The sequence below is a fragment of the Erythrolamprus reginae genome, chromosome 5 (assembly GCF_031021105.1).
Source record: "Erythrolamprus reginae isolate rEryReg1 chromosome 5, rEryReg1.hap1, whole genome shotgun sequence".
Lineage (NCBI taxonomy): Eukaryota > Metazoa > Chordata > Lepidosauria > Squamata > Dipsadidae > Erythrolamprus > Erythrolamprus reginae.
The window spans coordinates 101,091,743-101,115,608 of record NC_091954.1 but is presented as its reverse complement, the minus strand read 5'-3'; the positions used below and the strand labels follow the sequence as shown (position 1 = coordinate 101,115,608).

Here is a 23,866-nt window from a genome sequence, read left to right as displayed (position 1 = left end):
TGACTTCTCCAGATTCCTTAGAGGTCAATAAGGGGCGAGCATAAGTGCACTAGTGTGCCTTCCGTCCCCTGTCTAATTGCCCCTCCTATATTTTATATATCTTTTCTTCCATTCATATATCCTTCCTCTACTCTTCATTGATGTATTCTATTCTCATATCTCTTCTTCTATCCCTTCCCTGATATTTACTACTACACTTTTTTTTTCTCCTTAACTTTCAATTTGTATTGGACAAAACAAACAAACAAACAAATAAATAAATTCCCACTCCATCCCCATGCCTGGGGGAAGGATACTGCAAAATTTCCATTCCCACCCAACTCTGGGGCCAGCCAGAGGTGGTATTTGCCAATTCCGAATCTTCGGAGAGGAGCGGCATACAAATCTAATAAATTCAATTCAATTCCCAAATTATTCCAAATTTCCACTACCGATTCTGCAGGACCTGCTGAATTTCAGCCCTGCATGATGCTCATCTCCATTTCTTTGAGCCATTGAGCCTGGATTGTCTGATTGTCCATGGTTCACACCACCACCATGACATTGCAAGGCAAAATGTTCCTACCAAACTGGTATCTAGTTATCTACTTGCATTAGCTTGCTTTTGAACTGCTAGGTTGCTGTTGTGGTTAGCTCTGGCCCAGCTCCTGCCCCAAGCAATGTGGAGGTGGAGGTGGGGGAGACATGCACATGCCGCAGGCCTGTTTTGCTTCCAGTAGAATCTGTCTCCTCTGACCAAGGAAGCGTGAATGACAGGGAAGAGGGGAGTTTGGCAGACAGCCCAGGAGGAGATCAATCATCTGTATCATCCCTGGATTCTGAATAAGAATTAATGACACATCCACGCATGTATAGTGTGATGCATAGGAGACAACAACTGAAGGATTATTACAAGAGAAAATGAGGCCACCTGTGGTTGAGTGGGGCTGTTGTAATTAGTGCTACAGATAAAAGTGCAGCCTGGTGTTTTAGCCTCATGGCAGTTTATCTGATTCATTGTTTCATCAAGATCGTGGTGTTTTGCTGTCCAGGATTGTGTGTGTGGACTCTCTGGACTTTAGAATTGGACTCAATTTCCCAGTTATTGGGTGAGCAATTGGACTGCATTTAACCTGTGCCTTGTGTCTACCAGAAAATCCCTTTGACATTTAAAAAGGGAGCTGTTTCTGTTTTTCTGTTTATAAAAACTTTTGGGTTTTCCTTTTATAGTGTGGTGTGTGTCTTCCTGGACTAATTACCCTGTAATTACGGGCGGTTGAAACACGCCGGCAGAACAGTTGGTAGGAGCTGAGCCAAGTGGCAGGAGCTCACACCATTACATAGTGCTAGGACTCGAACTGTTGGCGCATAGATCTTCTCTGATGTCTTTTAAGACACTGAGCCATTACCTCTGACAAAGGAGGGAGTGGGAAGGAAAAATTATTAAGGGTAACTTACAGCTCAGTTTTCCCGCAAGCACATTCGCAATCAATTCAATCTTTATTTCCAGATTGGAGCAAGCACACAGGTCATTCAGTTCAGCCAACAAAAATGTATTTCTTAAAGCTCAACAAACGTCACAAACAGCTAACTGGCAAAATGGGACTGAAGGCTAGTAAACACAGAAAGAAAGAAAAAAAGAGAGACATGGAAAAACAGGCAAAAGATAAAAGGGCAGAGGATTTGAAATAGCCATCTGCATTTTCTATATCCATGGATCAAAAGAAGAGAACTTTTTAAAGCTGCTGTAAACAATACTGTGGGTGACTTTTGTTTATTCTAGCTTTAACCTTTTTATGTACATAGCAGGGCCAGGAAACAGAAAGCACTCTGTACCAGAAGCGATTGGCAAATGGAGATGATGTATCTAATAAGGAGATTGGCTTTTCTCTTCAAAAGTCATGTGCCAGCGTCTTGTTTTCAGCCCTTTTTAAAAAAATAAATTGAGAATTTTCGGCACTGCCCATATGCAGCTTGGCTATTCAGTGTGCAATATGTACGCAGCCATGTGGTCAGTAATGGGCAGCCAAAAGTTTTACTGCCATACTGTCGGTGTATCTTATTTTGTGGGTGTGGCTTGATGGTCATGTGACTGGGTAGGAATGGCTTGCTGGCTATGTGACCAGGTGGGAATGGCTTGAACGATCATCATTGTTGTGTCCAGAAGACAGTTAGGCCTTGTACCCGCCCCATATTCCTTGGGCGGGAAAATACTGCAAGGTCATTGGTTGGCTCAGCCTGGCAGCCCGGGATATATATAGCTGCCAGGCACGGCCATGTTGTTGTTGTCTTGTTCCTTTTCTGTGAACCGTTACCTTCCAGACAACAACAACATGGCCGTGCCTGGCAGGTATATATATCCTGGGCTGCCAGGCTGAGCCAACCAATGACCTTGCAGTATTTTCCCGCCCAAGGAATATGGGGTGGGTACAAGGCCTAACTGTCCTCTGGACACAACACCCCTTCCCACTTGGTGGGAAGCTTGGCAGCGATTGCGAAGGGGGTTTCCCCCGGCCGCCGAGCAGCTGAGGGGCTCGGCGGCGGCGCGGCAGCAGCTTGGGCGGCAAAATAAAGGCAGGGGGGTAAGGACATAACAATCATCATTCAAGTGACCTGTTATTGCTGCACGATGCCTTTTCATTATTATTTATTGTTATTATTTATTAGATTTGTATGCCGCCCCTCTCAGCTGTGGGCAGAGTGAGGTCTTTGTGAGGGGAAAAAGACCACAGCCCAGACTGCTTTGGCATGGAGCAGCTCTCCTGGCCTTGGGAGGTGGCCGCGTGAGGCTGGAGGGGAGCCGGGCAGGAGAGAGGGAAGTTTGTCTGAGGCCAGGAAGCAGGAAAGAGGAAAAAAGCGAGGAGCGCACAGCAGCAGCAGCAGGGGAAAAAAGGGGAGCTGAGCTGGCCAGTAATCCAGGAAGTTACTGCTGCTGGTCAACTGGAGCTGGGCATGCAGTTTCATTTCCACCAGTGGAACTGTGTTCCACCCCGTCCTGCCTGCTGCCCACCCCTGCATGTGGTACGGGAGAAAGTGAATCAGTAGTGAGAAGCCATCCCTGTACTGCCCCCAATAATCTGAGTCCTCATTTTATGGAGCTCGGAAGGATGGAAGGTTGATGACCAAGTTTATGGCTCTTGTAAGGACTTTCAACAGCATATGTAATTCTCACTAGGAGACCTTGCTCTCTAGCAGTTGAAACATCCTATTCTCCATTTCCAGCCCCCTTTAAGCTATTTATTTTTTTATTTAGTTGTCATTAAATTTATTTGCTCCCACCTTGCAATTCGAGGCAATTCTACATATTCTAATTATTCTGCAAAGATTATTCTGAAAGTGTCTTCTGGCTCTTTCTCAGCTAACAAATCAATGCCATTTATGATAGAGAAGGCTCTCATCCACAAAAGCTTATGTTAAGCTTGACCTGTTAGCTCTTGAGAGATCACAACAATTCTTTTGTCTATAATGATTTTGACTGTCCTGATAGGTGACAGAGGGCTTGCTAAAGGTCCCAACCCATGTGAGCTGAATGGATTGGAGGTTAATGCCTCTCTATGTGGAATATGCTGACCAACTCAGATCCCAGAAGCCTTCAAACAGTATCTGAAATCCTTTGTGTTTAGGTAGGCTTTCTCATGGTTAGTGAAGGTAGTGTTTAGTATTCCTTGTGTGGGTCTAAGATCACATGGTTGGGCATGCCCAGATGTGATCCAAACCCACATATGGGTGCTTAGTTCACATTATGCTGTTAGCATTAGTTAGCATAAGTTAGCATGAATTTTGAACCCTAGGCTTTGCAAACATGGAGCTCTGAGGAGTCCTGGAGTCCTGGGAAAATTCTAGCCTATGGAAATTCTAGCTTGTAACGAAATATAACAGGAGTGTTTTTGCTGCAAGACTTCCCTAGATTTTGCCTTTGCCTTTTGCAACAATATGAATGCTTGCTGTTCATTGTGTATGAATGACCACATCATGTAAACCAGTATTTCCCAACCGGTGTGCCACGGCACACCAGTGTACCACAAGACATGGTCAGGTGTGCCGTGAAGAAGGAAGCTCAGCTTCTGGTCCCGCAACTTTTTGCTGAGAGTGCAAAGAGCAAAAAGTTGTGAGACCGGAAGCTGAGCTTTCTTCTTTGCGCCTTACAAGTTTTCCGGCAGCTGCAGCACCCCACCCAGCTGGAGTTTCCCTGGCGGCAGCAGCAGGTGAGCTTTGGGGCCCGGCAGGAGGGCGGCGGAAGTGGGAGGGCAGTGGCGGCAGCGGCACCGGGCAGTAGCCGTGGGGTGGCGGCAAGGTGGTCAGAGAGAAATAGAGCGAAAGGGAGGAAGAGAGAGGGTTTTTTTGTCCAAACATTTTTTTAGCGCCCCCACCCTCAATGTTCCCCAGGATTTTGAAAATATGAATAATGTGCCGCGGCTCAAAAAAGGTTGGGAAACACTGATGTAAACTACACATAGCTGAAAGTTGCATAGAGAAATTCAATTCAGAAAAAAAGGAGAATATTGCAGATGAGTCACATCCTTTTGCAAGGAAGAATATCTAGTAGGAACACAGTAACTAGTATGAATTTGAATGAAATAATGTAAAATAAGTCATCGCTGGGATCACAGTTGCTATTGTCTGCCATGTCGTAGCAATTACAGAGTTAAAACCAATTTTCTGCTAATTATGAGCTCTCCAAATACAAAACATAAAAAAGGCAGCAGCTAAATGTCTATAATAACTTAACCGAACAGTTAATTTATTAGATTGGTGGACTGGCGATCAGATGTTAATTTGCTTTCATTAAAGGGTAGGCAATTTTGGCAAGCTGGCATGGCGGCATATGTCTGGCTCAGCTGCCACTTTGCACAATGGATGCAGCAGGAATAGCTTATTTGTAGCAGATGATGCAACTCAGGGAATGTACTGCCAAGACGACCTGGGGGTCTTATGTCCCTTTTAATAACTGTTAGTTATTCCTTCACGTGTGGGCGCATTGTTACAATTTCTCAGGACACTGACTATTTTTATCTATCTATCTATCTATCTATCTATCTATCTATCTATCTATCTATCTATCTATTTTGTCCAATACACAATTAGGGTTTTAGTGGATATATATCTATATACACATAGTAAAATACATGATGAAGGTTATAGAGGAGATACTCATAGTAAAATATATCTAAGAAATAATAGAAAAGAAGGTATAGTAATAGAACATATCAATGAAAGAATAGAAGAAGAGATATAGGAATAGAAGAAAGGAATAGGAGATATAGGAGAGCAATAGGACAGGGGACAGAAGGCACTCTAGTGCACTTGTACTCGCCCCTTACTGACCTCTTAGAAATCTGGATAGGTCAATCGTAGATAATCTAAGGGTAAAGTGTTGGGGGTTTGGGGATGACACTATGGAGTCCGGTAATGAGTTCCACGCTTCGACAACTCGGTTACTGAAGTCATATTTTTTACAGTCAAGTTTGGAGCGGTTAATATTAAGTTTAAATCTGTTGTGTGCTCTTGTGTTGTTGTGGTTGAAGCTGAAGTAGTTGCCGACAGGCAGGACGTTGCAGCATATGATCTTGTAGGCAATCCCTTGATCTTGTTTAAGGCGTCTTAGTTCTAAACTTTCTAGGCCCAGGATTGAAAGTCTAGTCTCGTAGAGTATTCTGTTTCGAATGGAGGAGTGAAGGGCTCTTCTGGTGAAGTATCTTTGGACATTTTCAAGGGTGTTAATGTCTGAGATGCGATATGGGTATATAGAGTGCAAAGACAGGGATATTCAAATAATAATAATGGGGGAAAACATGAATGAAATCATGATGTAGAACACTACATCATCGTCATCAAAAAAGCACAACAAAGAATATTCTTTCTGCGCCAATTCAGGAAGCTCTATCTGTCCAAGGAGCTGCTGATACAGTTCTGCAGAGGAATCATTGAGTCTGTCATCTGCACCACTATAACTGTCTGGTTTGGTTCTGCAACCCAGCAAGACCGACACAGACTTCAGAGGATAATCAAAACTGCAGAAAAAACAATTGCTGCCAACCTGCCTTCCATTGAGGACCTGTATACTGCACGAGTCAAAAAGACGGCTGTGAAATTATTTACTGACCCCTCACATCCTGGACACAAACTGTTTCAACTCCTACCCTCAAAACGTCTATATAAGATGTTTTACCGATGGTATTTCGCTCCTGCCAGACTCGCAAAAATTTATCCCAACACAGATCCCCTATGTTGGAAATGTAAAAAGGAAAATGGAACATATTATCATTTATGGCGGGCATGTCCAAGGGCACGAAATTATTGGACAAAAATGGTTAAAGGAAATGATACAATGTGATATAGAATTAAGACCGGAGACTTATTTATTAGGAATCATCAGAGGACATTATACCAAACCGAAATACTATTTTATCATTCACATACTAACTGCTGCAAGGCTAGCTTATGCCCAAAATTGGAAGGACAATAATCTCCTGCCAGATAACATGATAATAAATAAATTAATGGATTGTGCCAAAATGTCTAGACTTACATATGAATTACAAAACAAACAAGAGAAAGATTTCTTTACCGTATGGGATAAGCTTTATAAGTGGCTAGAAATCAGAAGAGATGCTGCAAATAAGTAAATTCATAGTGAAATAACTGGCATGTTATGATTAGTTTAGTTTAGTTTAGTTTAGTTTAATCAGATTTGTATGCCGCCCCTCTCCGCAGACTCGGGGCGGCTCACAGCAACAGCAATACAAGACAAATCCAATATTAAATTAATTTTAAGAACACCACAAGTTAAAAACCAATCATACACACTAGCATACCATACACAAATTTTATAAGCCTAGGGGGAAGGAACATGTCAATTCCCCCATGCCTGACGACGTAAACATTTTCTACTATTGCTGTTGGACAGAAAAGCATAGATAAATGTATTTTCTTCTTTTTTGGATTGTCTGAAATGTAAAATATGAAAATAATAGGTGGTTACGTAACCACCTTCAATAAGTTTGTAATGTATAGTATAGGGTTATTGTATTGTTTGCTATTTGGTAGCCACTCTCTAGATTTCAGTATGGTAACCTTGGGATCTTGATCTCAATCTGCACCGTCTGGAGGACAGAAGGGAAGGGGAGGACATGATCGAAACATTTCAATATGTTAAAGAGTTAATTAAGGTTCAGGAGGGAAGTGTTTTTAATAGGAAAGTGAACACAAGAACAAAGGGGCACAATCTGAGGTTAGTTGGGTGAAAGATGAGAAGCAACATGAGAAAATATTATTTTACTGAAAGGGTAGTAGATGCTTGGAACAAACTTCCAGCAGACGTGGTTGGTAAATCCACAGTAACTGAATTTAAACATGCCTGGGATAAACATATATCTATCCTAAGATAAAATACAGGAAATAGTACAAGGGCAGACTAGATGGACCATGAGGTCTTTTTCTGCCTTCAATCTTCTATGTTTCTAATAATTGTGATCGTAAGTCGAGGACTACGAAATAATGTTCGCCATAGTGAACAATGGGTTCACTTAATGGCATCAGCATTCTCTTTCCAACCATGGCATTCTCTTAATGACTGAATTCTGATCACATGACCATGGGAATGCTCAAAGGTCATACCTATGAACAATTATCATAAGTCACATTTTTCCTGTGCCGTTGTAACTTTGAACAGTCATTAAATGAACTGTTGTAAGTCGAGGATTACCCATATAAACAAAAATTAATGCACTACACCAAATAGGTTCACCAATAACTGTGAATTACCTTTTTGTGGCATGGCATTTTTCAGAATATAAGACACACCTTAGTTTTTTTGGGAGGAAAATATGGGAAAAAAATCTGCCTACCAGACAGCCATATGGCTAGCATCTTTAGTCTGGTCAGCTTCAGCACATTATTTTATCCCCTGGTTAGGGCTTTAAAAAACCTGAGTAGCAATGAAAAAAAAAGTCTGCAAAGACTTAGAGCTGTAAAAAACCTTCTTTGGAGAAAGTAGCAATGAAAAAGTCTGCAAGCTGGGAAGAGCCGCGAAGATCATTAGTGTCTTGTTAGAGCTGGAAAAAACATTCTTCAGCTGGAAAAAAAAGCTGGAAAAAGCTACATTCAGAGTTTAAGATGCATCCAAATTTTCAGCCCCTTTTAGAGGGAAATAGGTACGTCTTATACTCAAATACGGTAGTTTGCCAGGTATTGATAACTTTTCTATTACTTTCCTCCTAGACAATTAAAAGGAGACTATATTCGTGAACCACAAGTCATAACTGCTGTTTTCTGCTTGATGTATTAATCAGACTGTTAAATATGCATTGAAGCAATGTAAATAAGTTGAATGTGTATTAAGCGTTCTGATTGGTTGAAACATTGACAGTTGGGTTTAGACGGGAAAGTAAAAGTATCATGCACATATTTACAATTAGTGGGGCTCTGGAAGGCACATAATGGAATTCGTGGCAATTGTTCCACACAATTATCTGACTGCTTGTTAAGAGCCTCACTGATGTACAACTGTGAGATTTTTCTGAAATCTGTAAGGCGCAATTAAACTCATGCCAGCAAAATGCTCATCTGCTTTTCTGTTCAAAATGTTCATAAAATGCTGAAAAAGAGCAACATTAGTATGTAAAAAAAATTCTATGGAGATCAGAGGTGGGTTCTAAAAAAATTTACTATGGTTTTTGAGAGAGTGGCTAGATGGGGGGCATTTGACTGAGTGGGTGTGGCCAATTTCATATAATTTATACACACTCAGTCACATGACCAAATGACGCCCACCAAAATGGTGGTGAAAATTTGTAGACAGGGTTTTGTTTGGACACTCTGGCCCATATCCAGGTCAGGACATCATGGGATGGTGGCGGCCATCTTGACTTTCCCTCCGTTGCCCTTCCTGGCCAAAAAGTGCCCCTTCTCACATCTGATGGGCCTTCCCCATTGTTCTGTCGGGCTCTCTGGTAGACTCCTCCCAAAAATTCACAGGTACAAATTTCAGACACACACACCTTTGAAAATTCAAAACAATGTTCTTTATAACGAAAATTTACTTAACCTAAGCCCTCTTTTGGTATAGCAAAGAGCACTCGTCTCCAAACAAACTGGTAATTTGTACAATTCCCTTATCAGTTCTGTGATACTTATCTTGCAGCTGTGGGGCAATTCATAGTCCTTCTTCTTTCACAAAGTGAAACACACTTTGCTCTGCTTTAGTTTCAAAGCGGGGAAAAATCAGCACACAAAAGGTCAAAGTCAGTAAAGCAGTCACGAAACGCTCAGATAATCCTCCACAATGGCCAAACCCACAGGCTGCGATTTATAGCAGCCTCACTAATTACCACAGCCCCACCCAACCACAGGTGGCCTCAGTTTCTTTGATAATAATCTCTCAGTTATTGTTGCCTATGCATCGCTCTCTGCATGCGTGGCTGTATCATTAACTCTTGTTCTGAATCCAAGGAGGAGCTAGATAATTGATCTCCTTCTGAGCTGTCTGCCACACTCTCCTCCTCCCTGTCACTCATGTCTTCTTGGTCAGAGGAGCCTACATCAGCAGATTGCACCGGGGGGAAAACAGGCCTGCAGCATGTGGATGTCTCCCCCACATCCACAGTCCTTGGGGCAGGAGCTGGGCCAGAGCTAACCACAACACCCATAGTTGAAAATCAAAAGAAATGATGAAAATGTTCTGAATCCTGCTGATCTTTGAAGACATCGTTCCGATGAACTCTTGGAGCTTTTCAAAGGATTCCAAGCAAAGGGTTGAAAAGTATATGTCATTTCTTCTTTAGTCTGATGTAATGGGAATATACCATGTGACCTCCTCCTCTCATTTTTGCTCTTCTCTCGTAGGATGTGACATTTACTTTGTTTCTCTCAGTCTTTACTGCCGTTCTGGGCTTTTTCCAATATGGCTACTGCATTGGAGTCATCAATGCTCCTCAACAGGCAAGTCAATTTGATTATTTGCCCATATTTGGGACGTGGGACATCGTAACTATCTGGATATCTTCAGGAAAGAGACGCTGGGCTGCCCCTTTCTTTGCAGTGTGAGAGTGATTGAAGCTTTCCAGGTTCCACTCAGCATCTTTCATCTGCCCTCACAGTTACAATTAGTTTTAACCCAGCGTGATTTGAGCAAGCTAGGGCCATGCACCCCAATTTGACGCATAAGAAAAATAAAAGGACAACACGCATTCAAGTACTGCCAGTCTCTTTCATCATGTTAAGTGTATTCTAAGCTATTTTTCATGCACGCCTAACACATAACCATTAGGGGTCCAAGTTCAGCAGCGAGAGGTGTGAAAACTCCCAATTAGTATAAAACTTGCACGGTTATGCATGTAACCACAAAGCCACTTTTCTTCAACGAGTTAGCACTGCAGGTTGAGATATCTGGAGAAAAAATGCTGTTGAGATAGAGAACGCTCAGAATATATATCTTGTACTGATGGTGATCCTCATGGCCAATTCCTAAGCAACAACTTCAATTATGTATTATTTAGTTTTATTTATTTATTAATTAAATTTATACAGCTGCTCAATTCTCTCTGAGAATTGGTATCATCCCACTTGTTCATATTTTGGGGATGATACTTCCTGCCTACCCGACATCTGGAAACCAGCCCTCATTAACAAACGTATCTCAGCCATAGAAACTGAAACCAGACTCAGAACACACATTGCAAAACAACCAAGTAGTCTGTAAGCTCCAACTGCTCAGGATATCACTCCTAATCCACATTCATTAACTAATCAGCATACCTCAGTTAAATCAATGACCCCACTGTTACCCCACTGACTCACCAGGAAGTTTCTACACAGCAGGCAATTGCTGAGCCATCAAACCACACCCAGCCACCAGTATTTATAGAAGGAAGGCAGCTCAGGTCTCGCTGTGTTTGCCCTAGAACAAGGACAGAAGCACCAGTCTGAAGATGACGAGTGGGACCTCGTCGAAACGTCACCAGAAATTTCTAAATCTTACACGGGAATAAACCCGAATACAGTGATCCCCCGCTCGTTGCGAGGGTTCCGTTCCAGGACCCCCCGCAACGAGCGGGTTTTCGCGAAGTAGCGCTGCGGAAGTAAAAACACCATCTGCGCATGTGCAGATGGTGTTTTTACTCCCACAGCGCTAGCGAGGAACCGAAGATTGGGGGCGGCGCGGCTGTTTGCCGCCGGCATGGGGGGCTTCCTAGCAGCCCCCCAAACCCGGGTTGGGGGTCCGGGGGGTGCTGGCAAGCCCCCCATGCCGGCGGCGACATTTTAAAATAGCCGCGCCACCCCCAATCTTCGGCTCCTCCGCGCTGGCTCTCGGCGCTTTCGAGCTGAGTCCGGGAGCGAATTCGCTCCAGGACTCAGCTCGAAAGCGCCGATAGCCAGCGCTAGCGAACGGCTTGTCCACGCTGGCTATCGGCGCTTTCGAGCTGAGTCCGGGAGCGAATTCTCTTCCGGACTCAGCTCAAAAGCGCCGATAGCCAGCGCTAGCGAACGGCTTCTCCACGCTGGCTCTCGGCGCTTTCGAGCTGAGTCCGGGAGCGAATTCTCTTCCGGACTCAGCTCAAAAGCGCCGATAGCCAGCGCTAGCGAACGGCTTCTCCACGCTGGCTCTCGGCGCTTTCGAGCTGAGTCCGGGAGCGAATTCTCTTCCGGACTCAGCTCAAAAGCGCCGATAGCCAGCGCTAGCGAACGGCTTCTCCACGCTGGCTCTCGGCGCTTTCGAGCTGAGTCCGGGAGCGAATTCTCTTCCGGACTCAGCTCAAAAGCGCCGATAGCCAGCGCTAGCGAACGGCTTCTCCACGCTGGCTCTCGGCACGAATTCTCTTCCGGACTCAGCTCAAAAGCGCCGATAGCCAGCGCTAGCGAACGGCTTCTCCACGCTGGCTCTCGGCGCTTTCGAGCTGAGTCCGGGAGCGAATTCTCTTCCGGACTCAGCTCAAAAGCGCCGATAGCCAGCGCTAGCGAACGGCTTCTCCACGCTGGCTATCGGCGCTTTCGAGCTGAGTCCGGGAGCGAATTCTCTTCCGGACTCAGCTCAAAAGCGCCGATAGCCAGCGCTAGCGAACGGCTTCTCCACGCTGGCTCTCGGCGCTTTCGAGCTGAGTCCGGGAGCGAATTCTCTTCCGGACTCAGCTCAAAAGCGCCGATAGCCAGCGCTAGCGAACGGCTTGTCCACGCTGGCTCTCGGCGCTTTCGAGCTGAGTCCGGGAGCGAATTCGCTCCAGGACTCAGCTCAAAAGCGCCGATAGCCAGCGCTAGTGAACGGCTTGTCCACGCTGGCTCTCCGCGCTTTCGAGCTGAGTCCTGGAGCGAATTCGCTTCAGGACTCAGCTCGAAAGCGGCGAGAATGAACCGCGTGGGCGGGCGAAGGGCGGGCGGCAGCGAGGAGTTTGCGTGGGCGGTGGGGAAACTCCTCGCTGACGCCAGCAAGAGGGGGAAGACCCAGGGAAGCCGGTTGCCATCTACGCATGTGTGCCCATAGAAAAAACGGGCACGCATGCGTAGATGGTATTTTGACTTCCGGGTTGAAAAATCGCGAAGTACCCTGTTCGCAATGGTTGGGGACGCAATAAACGGGGGATCACTGTATACCAAAACTGTCATACCTGTACCCGTTATAGAGGAGATACTCATAGTAAAATATATCTATGAAAGAATAGAAAAGAAGGTATGGTAATAGAACCTATCAATGAAAGAATGGAAGAAGAGATATAGGAATAGAAGAAAGGTATAGGAGATATAGGAGAGCAATAGGACAGGGGACGGAAGGCACTCTAGTGCACTTGTACTCGTATTCTTAGTTGTTATTCTTAGTTGTTAAAAATCCAGAACCAAAATGTGCTTTTTCAAAAGGCCACTGGACTTTCTTTTTCCTTCGTTTCGCTTCTCATCCAGAAGAAGGTGATGGGCAAATTCAAGCTTGTGAAACATGCACTGCCGAAATAAATTTAGTTTTTAGGAGTAATGAAATGACTTAATGCCTTTTTGTCAATGCAGATCATAATGATGCACTATGCAAAGGTCCTGAACATTTCAAGTACTCAGAACACCTCTAATGCATTTTTAATTATTGAAGTATCGAAAGATCCAACAGTCATGATGTTTTGGTCCTTGTCTGTCTCTATGTTTGCTGTTGGCGGGATGATTTCCTCCTTCACCGTTGGCTGGATTGGGGAAAAGATGCCACGGTGGGTAACATTTTTCTTTGTTGGATTTCATGTCTTGCTAGGAAAATAAAATGGACATTCTCTATGAATCATATAATGAAAAACATTCTTATAGGGTTCTGACCACTATTGACACATTGCAGAAATTATAATGAGATGACAGCTTGAGAAAATTTAAGAAAGTAAGGCATGTGCAGGGGTGGGCGAACGCAGTGGGGTAGTCAGAATGGAGCTCCACCCCAGAGCACCCAATTTGCACTGAAAGACGTTGAAAGAAAATGCAGGGCGTTCTACATAAGCTGCTCCCACAGTGTGGTAGTAAAAAATTTGGTAGGCCTTCATTGGGCATGTGAATGTCTATCTATCAGTCTGCCTGTCTGTCTATCCATCCATCCATCCAGAATAGTATAGAATAGAATAATTATTGTCACCGAATGTACACTAATTGATGTACACTAAAATGAAATTTCACTATATTCAGCTCTCAAAAGATCACCACCTCCAATATACTACATAAACACGAATAAATAAATGCATAAATAAATGCATAAATACAGTAAATGCATGCATGCATGCATGCATGCATGCATGCATGCATGCATGCATAAATAAATAAATAAATAAATAATTTTGGAAATACCCACATATATTATATGACACAGAGAAACAACACAGTCTAATTCAGATTTATTAATTTGTATATACATATGCATGGTGAGAAAAATGAGTCTTGCAAGATTACCAGAATAGGGAACAAAGTTGTTACAGAATTTGGTAGTTCTTCTAAAAATACTTCAAAACCTCTGTTCTGTCTGTCTGTCTCTATCTATCTTTCTATCTTTCTATCTTTCTATCTTTCTATCTTTCTATCTTTCTATCTTTCTATCTTTCTATCTTTCTATCTATCTATCTATCTATCTATCATCTTCATCATCATTGTCTGCCTGCCTGCCTGCCTGCCTGCCTGCCTGCCTGCCTGCCTGCCTGCCTGCCTGCCTGCCTGCCTGCCTGCCTGCCTGCCTGCCTGCCTGCCTGCCTATCTATCTATCTATCTATCTATCTATCTATCTATCTATCTATCTATCTATCTATCTATCTATCTATCTATCCATTTATATGGCCAGCCACTAACCATGTGATGCTGGGTACTTAACGATCCTTTAAAAATAATAAATAATCAAAAACAACACATCCTATTCTGGGTGACACACTCACATCTCAAAAAATGGGCTCATCCAGCATCCTGGTCCACAGTTTGGAAGGAACTAAGTCTTCCATGCTTTGCAGAGTCAATAACATCCAAACTTCAGGAGCGTCTTAAGTTTCGTAAGACTGACACTGCAACATACAGAATGTAATATCTCTTCTTCAAGGGCTGCACTGGTTACTGGTAAGTTTCTGGGTGCAATTCAGGTTGTCATCTTTAAAACACTATATTGTTCAGAGCGTGGATATTTATTCATCTATTCCCAATGAATTTGGTCCAATCATATCAAGCAGGATAGGCCTATTCTAGGATTTCAGGCTGAGGATCTTACCCAGACATCTTGGAGATGCAGAGTTATTTTAAGGAATAAGTTGGCTGCTAGTTTGGTTGATGTTAACGATGAAGCAGCTTAATGGTAGAATACAGTATGTTCTGCCTGACTGGGCTCAGGCAATTAGTAACAGTCCAAGGAAAAGAAATCAAACACACACGTGCTTTTCTAATCAGCAAACTTGTATTAAACAAACAAAAAAGGGTTAACAAAAACAGTCCTTCTTGTCAGGAATAAAGTATAGTGCAAGGCGTAAGTCAGCCAAATACAAAGCACAGGAAAAAGCAAACAAAAACAACCTGCACGGAGCAGAAATGTTTCAGGAGTCTTTTGAATCTTGGAGTCTTGAGAGCAAACAGCTAGTCCCAGAGATTTCACCTCCCATGTGCCTGAAAAGGCTCGATTGAAATCCAAAGGCACGGAACAGAAGCTTCAGAGCAGGAACCACAAAGTCACACAGATAAACAGCCACAGTTTGCCTTTTGCCTCTGTTCCCTTTTATACCTTTAGCCCTCATTAGGGGAACCACACCCAGCCCTCAGGATGAGAACCACACCCAGCCCAGGTGCTACTCTGATCACTGGTAATAGTCCTTTAATTGAGCCCTCCTTTGCATGGCTCTCCGGCTACGCATGTCTATGAGCTGTTCTGCATCGGAATCCAATGAGGATAGACTGTCTGAGTGGCTGCATGCCAAATCCCCTGGGCTGTCTGCTGGGTCCTGCGTGCTATCTGCCAACTCCTCTGAACCAGTGGCCTCATCCTCAGGGCTGTCTGCCATGTCTTCCTGGCTGTCAACCAGGCTTTCGCACTCACTTTGTGCCGCATCTCTCCCATATGTGCGAGCAACGGCTGGCCGAAGCCCAAACAAAACACAGTATATATCTATAATTTCCTGAGAACAAAGAAGAGAGAAATCAGTTGTCTTCGTGTTCTGTTTGACAGTTTCCCAAAATGTCTGCTTGACCACATAGCATAGCTAACTGGGGAGCTGAAGTCCACATAGCTTCAAATACTCAAGGTTGAGAAATTTTGCTTAAAAGATTACTCTGGAGAGAATGTTTCACTGCCCATACTGCAAGACTTGGGGACAGGGCCCCCAAGAATAAGTTTTCTCAGCAGTAGCCCCCTCTTTTCACAATACAGTGTTCCCTCGATTTTCCCGGGGGATGCGTTCTGAGACTGCCCGCGAAAGTCGAATTTCCGCGAAGTAGAGATGTGGAAGTAAATACACTATTTTTGGCTATGAACAGTATCACAAGCCTTCCCTTAACACTTTAAACCCCTAAAGTGCAATTTCCCATTCCCTTAGCAACCATTTAGATCATTACTCACCATGTTTATTTATTAAAGTTTATTAAAAAAAATATTTATTAAAGTCGGATGAAAGTTTGGCAATGACATATGACATCATCGGGTGGGAAAAACCGTGGTATAGGGAAAAACCCCGCAAAGTATTTTTCAATTAATATTTTTGAAAAACCGTGGTATAGACTTTTCGCGAAGTTCGAACCCGCGAAAATCAAGGGAACACTGTAGTATTATCTCCTGCAGTCACTCTAACATTTTCCGGGAAAGTGATAAAAGGCTTTCTGTGGGATCTCAGAACGGGAACAGGTTTCCACGTTTGATTTTTCAAAGAGAATTTTTTCAGTCCTGTGTATTGCAAGCCTCCCAGAATTGCAGATGTAGACCGCGTACAGAGATTGGAAATAAAATAATAAAACAATGTTTAACTGCCACGTTGGATAAGATGAAAAAAATTGCAGCTATAATGAGAAAAGAGAATGACAGAGCAAAAAGCCGATGCTGCTACCTCTCCGAATTTATTAGCAGAGGACTGAAGTTTGAAGGATGGGAAGCTGAAGGGTGTTTGCATTTCACCTTTATTAGAATAATTCAAAGCACTGATGCAGGCTACCTTTTATCTAGGCTGTGCAAATGTAATAGGACTGGACCACGATTAAGGGACTGAAGAGGATAGCGGTATACAGTAGTACCTCTAGATACGAGCTGCTCCACATGCGAGTATTCCAAGTTACGAGCAGAGAGGCAAGCAAAATTTCTGTTCTACATACGAGCTTAAATTCGGGATACGAGCCGAGCGTCCACTAGGTGGTGCAAGAATTCCATTTTTTCCAGCCAAATCTAAATGCATTGGTTCGAGATACGAATTGATCGACATACGAGGTTGGCTCTGGCACGAATTAAACTAGTATGTCGAGGTACCACTGTATTTACACAGAAGAGCTGCTGCCAAGTACAGCACAAAGGAGCTACGAAACCACCTGATGACACTTCTTTTGAGAGGCGTAAAACCAGTGAAGGGCTACCACAATTTTTACTACCACACTGTGGGCGTGGCTTATGCAGGATGCCCTGCATTTTCTTCCAACATCTTTCAGTGCAAATTGGGTGCTCTGCAATGGAGCTCCATTTTTTAAAAAATTTTAAATTTTGATTATAATTCAAACAAACGAGCAAACAAAACAAAACATATAAACATACCTATATATATACAAATTAAATTGAATTTACTTAATGTTTAATATTTTACAATTCTGTTTTTGTTAGTTCATTTCTTTCCCTTAAATATTAGTTCAATTTCTTATTTTTTTTTCTATCCAATTATATAGTTTTCCCCAAACTCTATAGTAGTCCTTATTTTGTTTATTCTGTAATTCATATGTTAATTTACTTAATTTAGCACAGTCTAACATTTTCCTAATCACCATCTCTTCATTTGGTATTTATTTTTTATTTATTTATTTATTCTTTGTCCAATATACTATACATATGAAAGAGAATAGACATTAAGTAATATATATAAAGATAGAAAGTAAGAAGAGAAGTAGAAGGAAAAGAGAGAAAATATATGATATATGAGATAAGGAAAGACAATTGGACAGGGGACGATAGGCACATCAGTGCACTTATATACGCCCCTTACTGGCCTCTTAGGAACCTGGAGAGGTCAATCGTGGAGAGTCTTAGGGAGAAATATCTTTTCTTGTTTCCAAGTTTGTGCAAACACCAATCTTGCTGACATTAGTATGTGGGTTATTAAATAGTAATCTTCTTTGCTATGCTGTCCTCTGATTATTCCCAAAAGATACATTTCTGGTTTTGTTTCTAATTGATAATTTAATATTTCCTTCAACCAATTTTGAATCCTGGTCCAAAATCTTTTTGCTTCCGGGCATAACCACCAAATGTGATAGTATGTTCCTATGGCAGTTTTGCATTGCCAGCATTTATTGCTTATACTTGGATGGATTTTGGCTAGCTGTGCTGGAGCATAGTGCCACCGGTAAAACATCTTGTGTAGATTCTCTTTATATGATACAGACAGTGTCATCTTATAATTAATTTTCCATAATTTTTCCCATCGTCTAGCTGAATAGAATAACCAAAATTTGTCACAGGATGGAGCTCCATTTTCACTACCTCACTGCGTTCCCCCCCCCTCCCGGTTCGGGCAGCAGCCCACCCCTGCATAAAACTGTCCATCCATGTTTTATTTTCTGGCAGCTGTGTGATGTGAGTTAACCACTGATAATAGAATAGAATAGAATTTTTATTGGCCAAGTGTGATTGGACACACAAGGAATTTGTCTTGGTGCATATGCTCTCAGCGTACATAAAATAAAATATACATTTGTCAAGAATCATGTGGTACAACACTTAATGATTGTCATAGGGGTCAAATAAGCAATGAAGAAGCAATATTAATAAAAATCTTAGGATATAAGCAACAAGTTACAGTCATACAGTCAACATGGGAGAAAATGGGTGAAAGGAATGATGAGAAAAACTAGTAGAATAGAAGTGCAGATTTAGTAGAAAGTCTGACAGTGTTGAGGGAATTATTTGTTTAGTAGAGTGATGGCGTTCGGAAAAAAACTGTTCTTGTGTCTAGTTGTCTTGGTGTGCAGTGCTCTGTAGCGACGTTTTGAGGGTAGGAGTTGAAACAATTTGTGTCCAGGATGTGAAGGGTCAGCAAATATTTTCCCCGCCCTCTTTTTGACTCGTGCAGTATACAGGTCCTCAATGGAAGGCAGGTTGGCAGAGCCGCCCCGAGTTTGCGGAGAGGGGCGGCATATAAATCCAATAAATCTAATCTAATCTAATTTTTTTTCTGCAGTTCTGATTATCCTCTGAAGTCTGTGTCGATCCTGTTGGGTTGCAGCACCAAACCAGACAGTTATAGAGGTGCAGATGACAGACTCAATGATTCCTCTGTAGAACTGTATCAGCAGCTCCTTGGGCAGTTTGAGCTTCCTGAGCTGGAGCAGAAAGAACATTCTTTGTTGTGCTTTTTGATGATGTTTGGGGAAAATGAGTTTGGGGAAAAAACCTTCTGTGGTTTGCAAGCCTGTTTAGGGATTGTATAGTTACTAAGCTAAAAGCTACTTCTCAGCTTATGAAAGGCTAGAATTGTCCCACTTGAAAACCATCACCGTTAGACCCCTGCAATTTGCATAGCGAGCAAATAGATCAACAGATGATGCTGTTAATATGGTTCTGCACTACATCCTACAACATCTTGAATTTCCAAAGACCTACGCAAGGGTCCTCTTTTTAGAATTTAGTTCAGCATTCAACACCATCAGCATTCAACACCATCTTCTAACTAAACTAAATCAGCTAGCAGTACCTGAATACACTTGTAAGTGGATCACAAGCTTCCTAACAGACAGGAAGCAGCAGGTGAAGCTAGGCAAAATCACATCAGATATCTGTACAATTAGCACAGCCTCTCCCAAGGCTGTGTACTCTCACCACTTCTCTTTTCTCCTTATACCAATGACTGCATCTCAAACGATCCAACTGTTAAACTACTGAAATTTGCAAAGGATCAGCCTCATTCGAGACAATGATGAATCCGCATATAGATGGGAGATTGAACAACTAACCTTGTAGTGCAACTGGTACAATCAGGAACTGAACACACTCAAAACTGTAGAAATGGTGGTAGACATTAAGAGAAATCCACCCATACTACCACCTCTTATAATACTAAATAACACAGTATCAACAGTATAGACCTTCAAATATCTAGGTTCTACCATATCGCAAGATCTAAAATGGACACCTAGCATCAAAAACGTCATCAAAAAAGCACAACAAAGAATGTTCCTTCTGCACCAACTCAAGAAGCTCAACCTGCCCAAGGAGCTGTTGATACCGTTCTACAGAGGAATTATTGAGTCTGACATTGGTATCTCTATGACTGTCTGGTTTGGTTCTGCAACCCAACAAGACAGACACAGACTTCAGAGGATAATCAGAACTGCAGAAAAAACAATTACTGCCCACCTGTCTTTCATTGAAGACCTGTATACTGCACAAGTCAAAAAGACAGCCGTGAAAATATTTTCTAACTCCTCACATCCTGGACATAAATTGTTTCAACTCCTACCCTCAAAACATCGCTATAGATCACTGCACACCAAGACAACTAGACACAAGAACAGTTTTTCCCCCAAACGCCATCACTCTGCTAAAGAAATAATTCCTTTACCACTGTCAAACTATTCACTAAGGCTGCATTACTATAACTATTAATCTTCTCATCGTTCCTATCACCCATCTCTTCCCACTTATGACCGTATGACTGTAACTTGTTCCTTGTATCCTTACTATATATCTTAATGATAGTTTCCTGATTGCTTATTTGACCCCTATGACAATCATTAAGTGTTGTACCTCATGATTCTTGACAATTGTATATTTTCTTTCATGTACACTGAGAGCATATGCACCAAAGTCAAATTCCTTTTGTGTCCAATCACACTTGGCTAATAAAGAATTCTATTCTATTCTGTTCTACTCTGTACCTTAGGGCTACATGCTGTATGACCCAGATTCAAAGTTCTGATGGTTGCTAGCCAACACTCCTGTGGTCACATGAGCAAACTTTAAGTTTGGCAACACAAACCCACCAATAGCCATTTGCAAGGACCATGTTTTACAACTGTTTTGCCAAAATTCAGCATTTACGTCTGTCTTTCGGCAAAACTTCACCCATGGTTCTCTTAAAGACCATGCCATTCACTTAAAAACCATCCATTTTATCACGGTCACAATTTACAGCAGTGAGATTGGCACGCTCCAGTATGGTTGTAAACCAGGGACTATTCTGTATAGATTTTGGTTTTTTGCACCATAAATGAGCCTAGCCAATTCAGAAAACAACCCCTCATGAAAGGCAAGGAGTAAACCCTGCCTGTAAATTATAGCAGCAGCATCCTTAAACTTAGTTAACACAAAAGTGGTACAGTTTTAATCAAGATTACTTAGTCTCTTCAAAGGAGACTCGGGTTAGTGATAACTGTTATTATTGGTGGGTTTGACAAAAATAGGCTGCCTACCCACCAATGTTCAGCTTTTTATCTACTACTGAGGTGCTTTCACTATGTAGACACCAGCAGATCAAGTCTGGAACCCATACCACATCTCGGACATCAACACCCTTGAAAACATCCAAAGATATTTCACCAGAAGAGCCCTTCACTCCTCCACTCGAAACAGAATGCCCTACGAAAATAGACTAACAATCCTGGGTCTAGAAAGCTTAGAACTACGGCGCCTAAAACACGATTTAAATATTGCCCACAAGATCATATGCTGCAACGTCCTACCGGTCAATGACTACTTCATCTTCAACCGCAACAACACAAGAGCACGCAACAGATTCAAACTTAATATTAACCGCTCCAAACTTGACTGTAAAAATATGACTTTAACAATCGAGTTGTTGAAGCGTGGAACTCATTACCGGACTCAATGGTGTCAACCCCTAACCCCCAACATTTCTCCCTTAGAGTAGACTATCCACGATTGACCTCTCCAGGTTCCTAAGAGGTCAGTAAGGGGCGTACATAAGTGCACTAGTGTGCCTTTCGTCCCCTGTCCAATTGTCTTTCCTTTATCTCATATATCATGTATATTTTCTTCCTTTCATATATCTTCTCCTCTATTTTTACATAATATCTTTATATATTACTTCATGTCTATTCTCTTCCATGTGTATTGTGTATTGGACAAATGAAAAAATAAAATAAATAAATAAGTTATTTTGGGATATTAATGTTTTAATATACTTTTGTTCATGTTTTAATATGCCTTTATTATATTAATTGTTTGATATGCCTTTTCCTGCTACTCTAGAGTGAGAGCCATGCTACTGGTGAATGTTTTTGCAGTCTCTGGGAATTTATTTTTAATAGTGGCAAAAAAAGGCCCTTCTCACATCCTGGTAATTATTGGAAGAGTCTTAACAGGCTTGCATGGTGGTAAGTTAAAGCTGATTCTCAATAGAGCTTTTCTTCCTTGGATTTTTCCTGACACTTCTGTGATTGTTTACAAGTGAAAAAAGAACAGGCTGCATTATCAACACTTGGCTGGGAGCAGTGATTCTCTAGGATTGAGGGTCTCCCTAGTTTATTTTATTTATTTATTAGATTTGTATGCCACCCCTCTCCGAGGACTCGAGGCTGCTCACAACAATAATAGTTATTCTGTTAGTTAGTTAGTTAACAATAGTTATTCTAAGGATCGAACCAGGGACCTTCTCTTTATTTTATTTATTTATTTATTTATTTATTGGATTTGTATGCCGCCCCTCTCCGCAGACTCGGGGCGGCTAACAACAGTAACAAAACAGCATATAACAATAATCCAATACTAAAAACAGTTAAAAACCCATTATTATAAAAACCAAACATACCTACAGACATACCATGCATAAAATTGTGAAGGCCTAGGGGGAAAGAGTATCTCAATTCCCCCATGCCTGGCGGCAGAGGTGGGTTTTAAGCAGCTTACGAAAGGCAAGGAGGGTGGGGACAATTCTAATCTCTGGGGGGAGTTGGTTCCAGAGGGCCGGGGCCGCCACAGAAAAGGCTCTTCCTCTGGGCCCCGCCAAGCGACATTGTTTGGTTGCCGGGACCCGGAGAAGACCCACTCTGTGGGACCTAACTGGTCGCTGGGATTCGTGCAGCGAATCTTGGGGAAACAGGAACTCAATCACCCATCACCATCAGCAAGGCATTTGACAAAGTAGACTACAGCCTACTTCTTGCTAAACTAGAAAGAAAGGACCAGGGGAGACATGATAATAATAATTAATAATAATAATAATTTATTAGATTTGTATGCCGCTCCTCTCCGAGGACTCGGAGCAGCTCACAACAAGCAATAGAAAGTACAAATCGAATATTACAAAAAAAATTTAAAACCCTTATTAAAAACAATCATACAGCCCAAACAAACCATACATAAAACGGAACAGCTGAGGGGTATATCAATTTCCCCATGCCTGGTGACAGAGGTGGGTTTTCAGGAGTTTATGAAAGGCAATGAGGGTAGGGGCAGTCCTAATCTCTGGGGGGAGTTGATTCCAGAGGGCCGGGGCCACCACAGATAAGGCTCTTCCCCTGGGTCCCGCCAGATGACATTATTTTGTCGATGGAACCCGGAGAAGGCCAACTCTGCGGGACCTAATCGGTCGCTGGGATTCGTGCGGCAAAAGGCGGTCCCGGAGGTATTCTGGTCCGATGCCATGTAGGGCTTTATAGGTCATTACCAACACTTTGAATTGTGTCCGGAAACTGAACGGCAACCAATGCAGACTGTGGAGTGTTGGTGTGACATGGGCATACCTGGGAAAGCCCATGACTGCTCTCACAGCTGCATTCTGCATGATCTGAAGTTTCCGAACACTTTTCAAAGGTAGCCCCATGTAGAAAGCATTTGATTTTCTTTACTGACAGAGCTACTTTCTTGAAACAGATAGATGTGCTCAGTGTTTTTTATAACGCTTATATGACTTATATTTTTGGGAATATGATTTTCCACCATATTTTAAAGGCGTTCTTAAGATAGCTGGGGAAATGACTGTTTTGATGATTTAAGATGCTATAGTCAGTGCCCTTGTCTTTTTGTATTTGCCCAGGGCTTTCCTCTGGACTTGCTCCATTGTATGTTGGAGAAATAGCTCCAACCGCTCTCCGCGGAGCTCTGGGCACCCTGAATCAGCTGGCTGTTGTTATCGGTATCCTCGTCAGCCAGGTAGGTAAGACTGCAGTGCATGGAGGACTCTGTATCCATTTAACTAGATTATGCTGTCATGACTCTAGTTTGTTTATGTATTCATGTATTCATGTATTCATTCATTCAATTATT

At 42.4% G+C, this 23,866-nt stretch overlaps 1 protein-coding gene across 1 annotated transcript in view; it reads left to right on the top strand.

Annotated features, from left to right (window-relative positions):
* Positions 1-23,866, top strand: part of SLC2A2 (solute carrier family 2 member 2) — a 49,764-nt gene that overhangs the window by 4,702 nt on the left and 21,196 nt on the right. The window contains exons 2-5 of the mRNA XM_070753624.1: positions 9,823-9,918; positions 12,970-13,160; positions 21,851-21,975; positions 23,637-23,752. Of these exons, the coding sequence (XP_070609725.1) occupies positions 9,823-9,918; positions 12,970-13,160; positions 21,851-21,975; positions 23,637-23,752 (528 nt within the window). The remainder of the gene's footprint in view (positions 1-9,822; positions 9,919-12,969; positions 13,161-21,850; positions 21,976-23,636; positions 23,753-23,866) is intronic.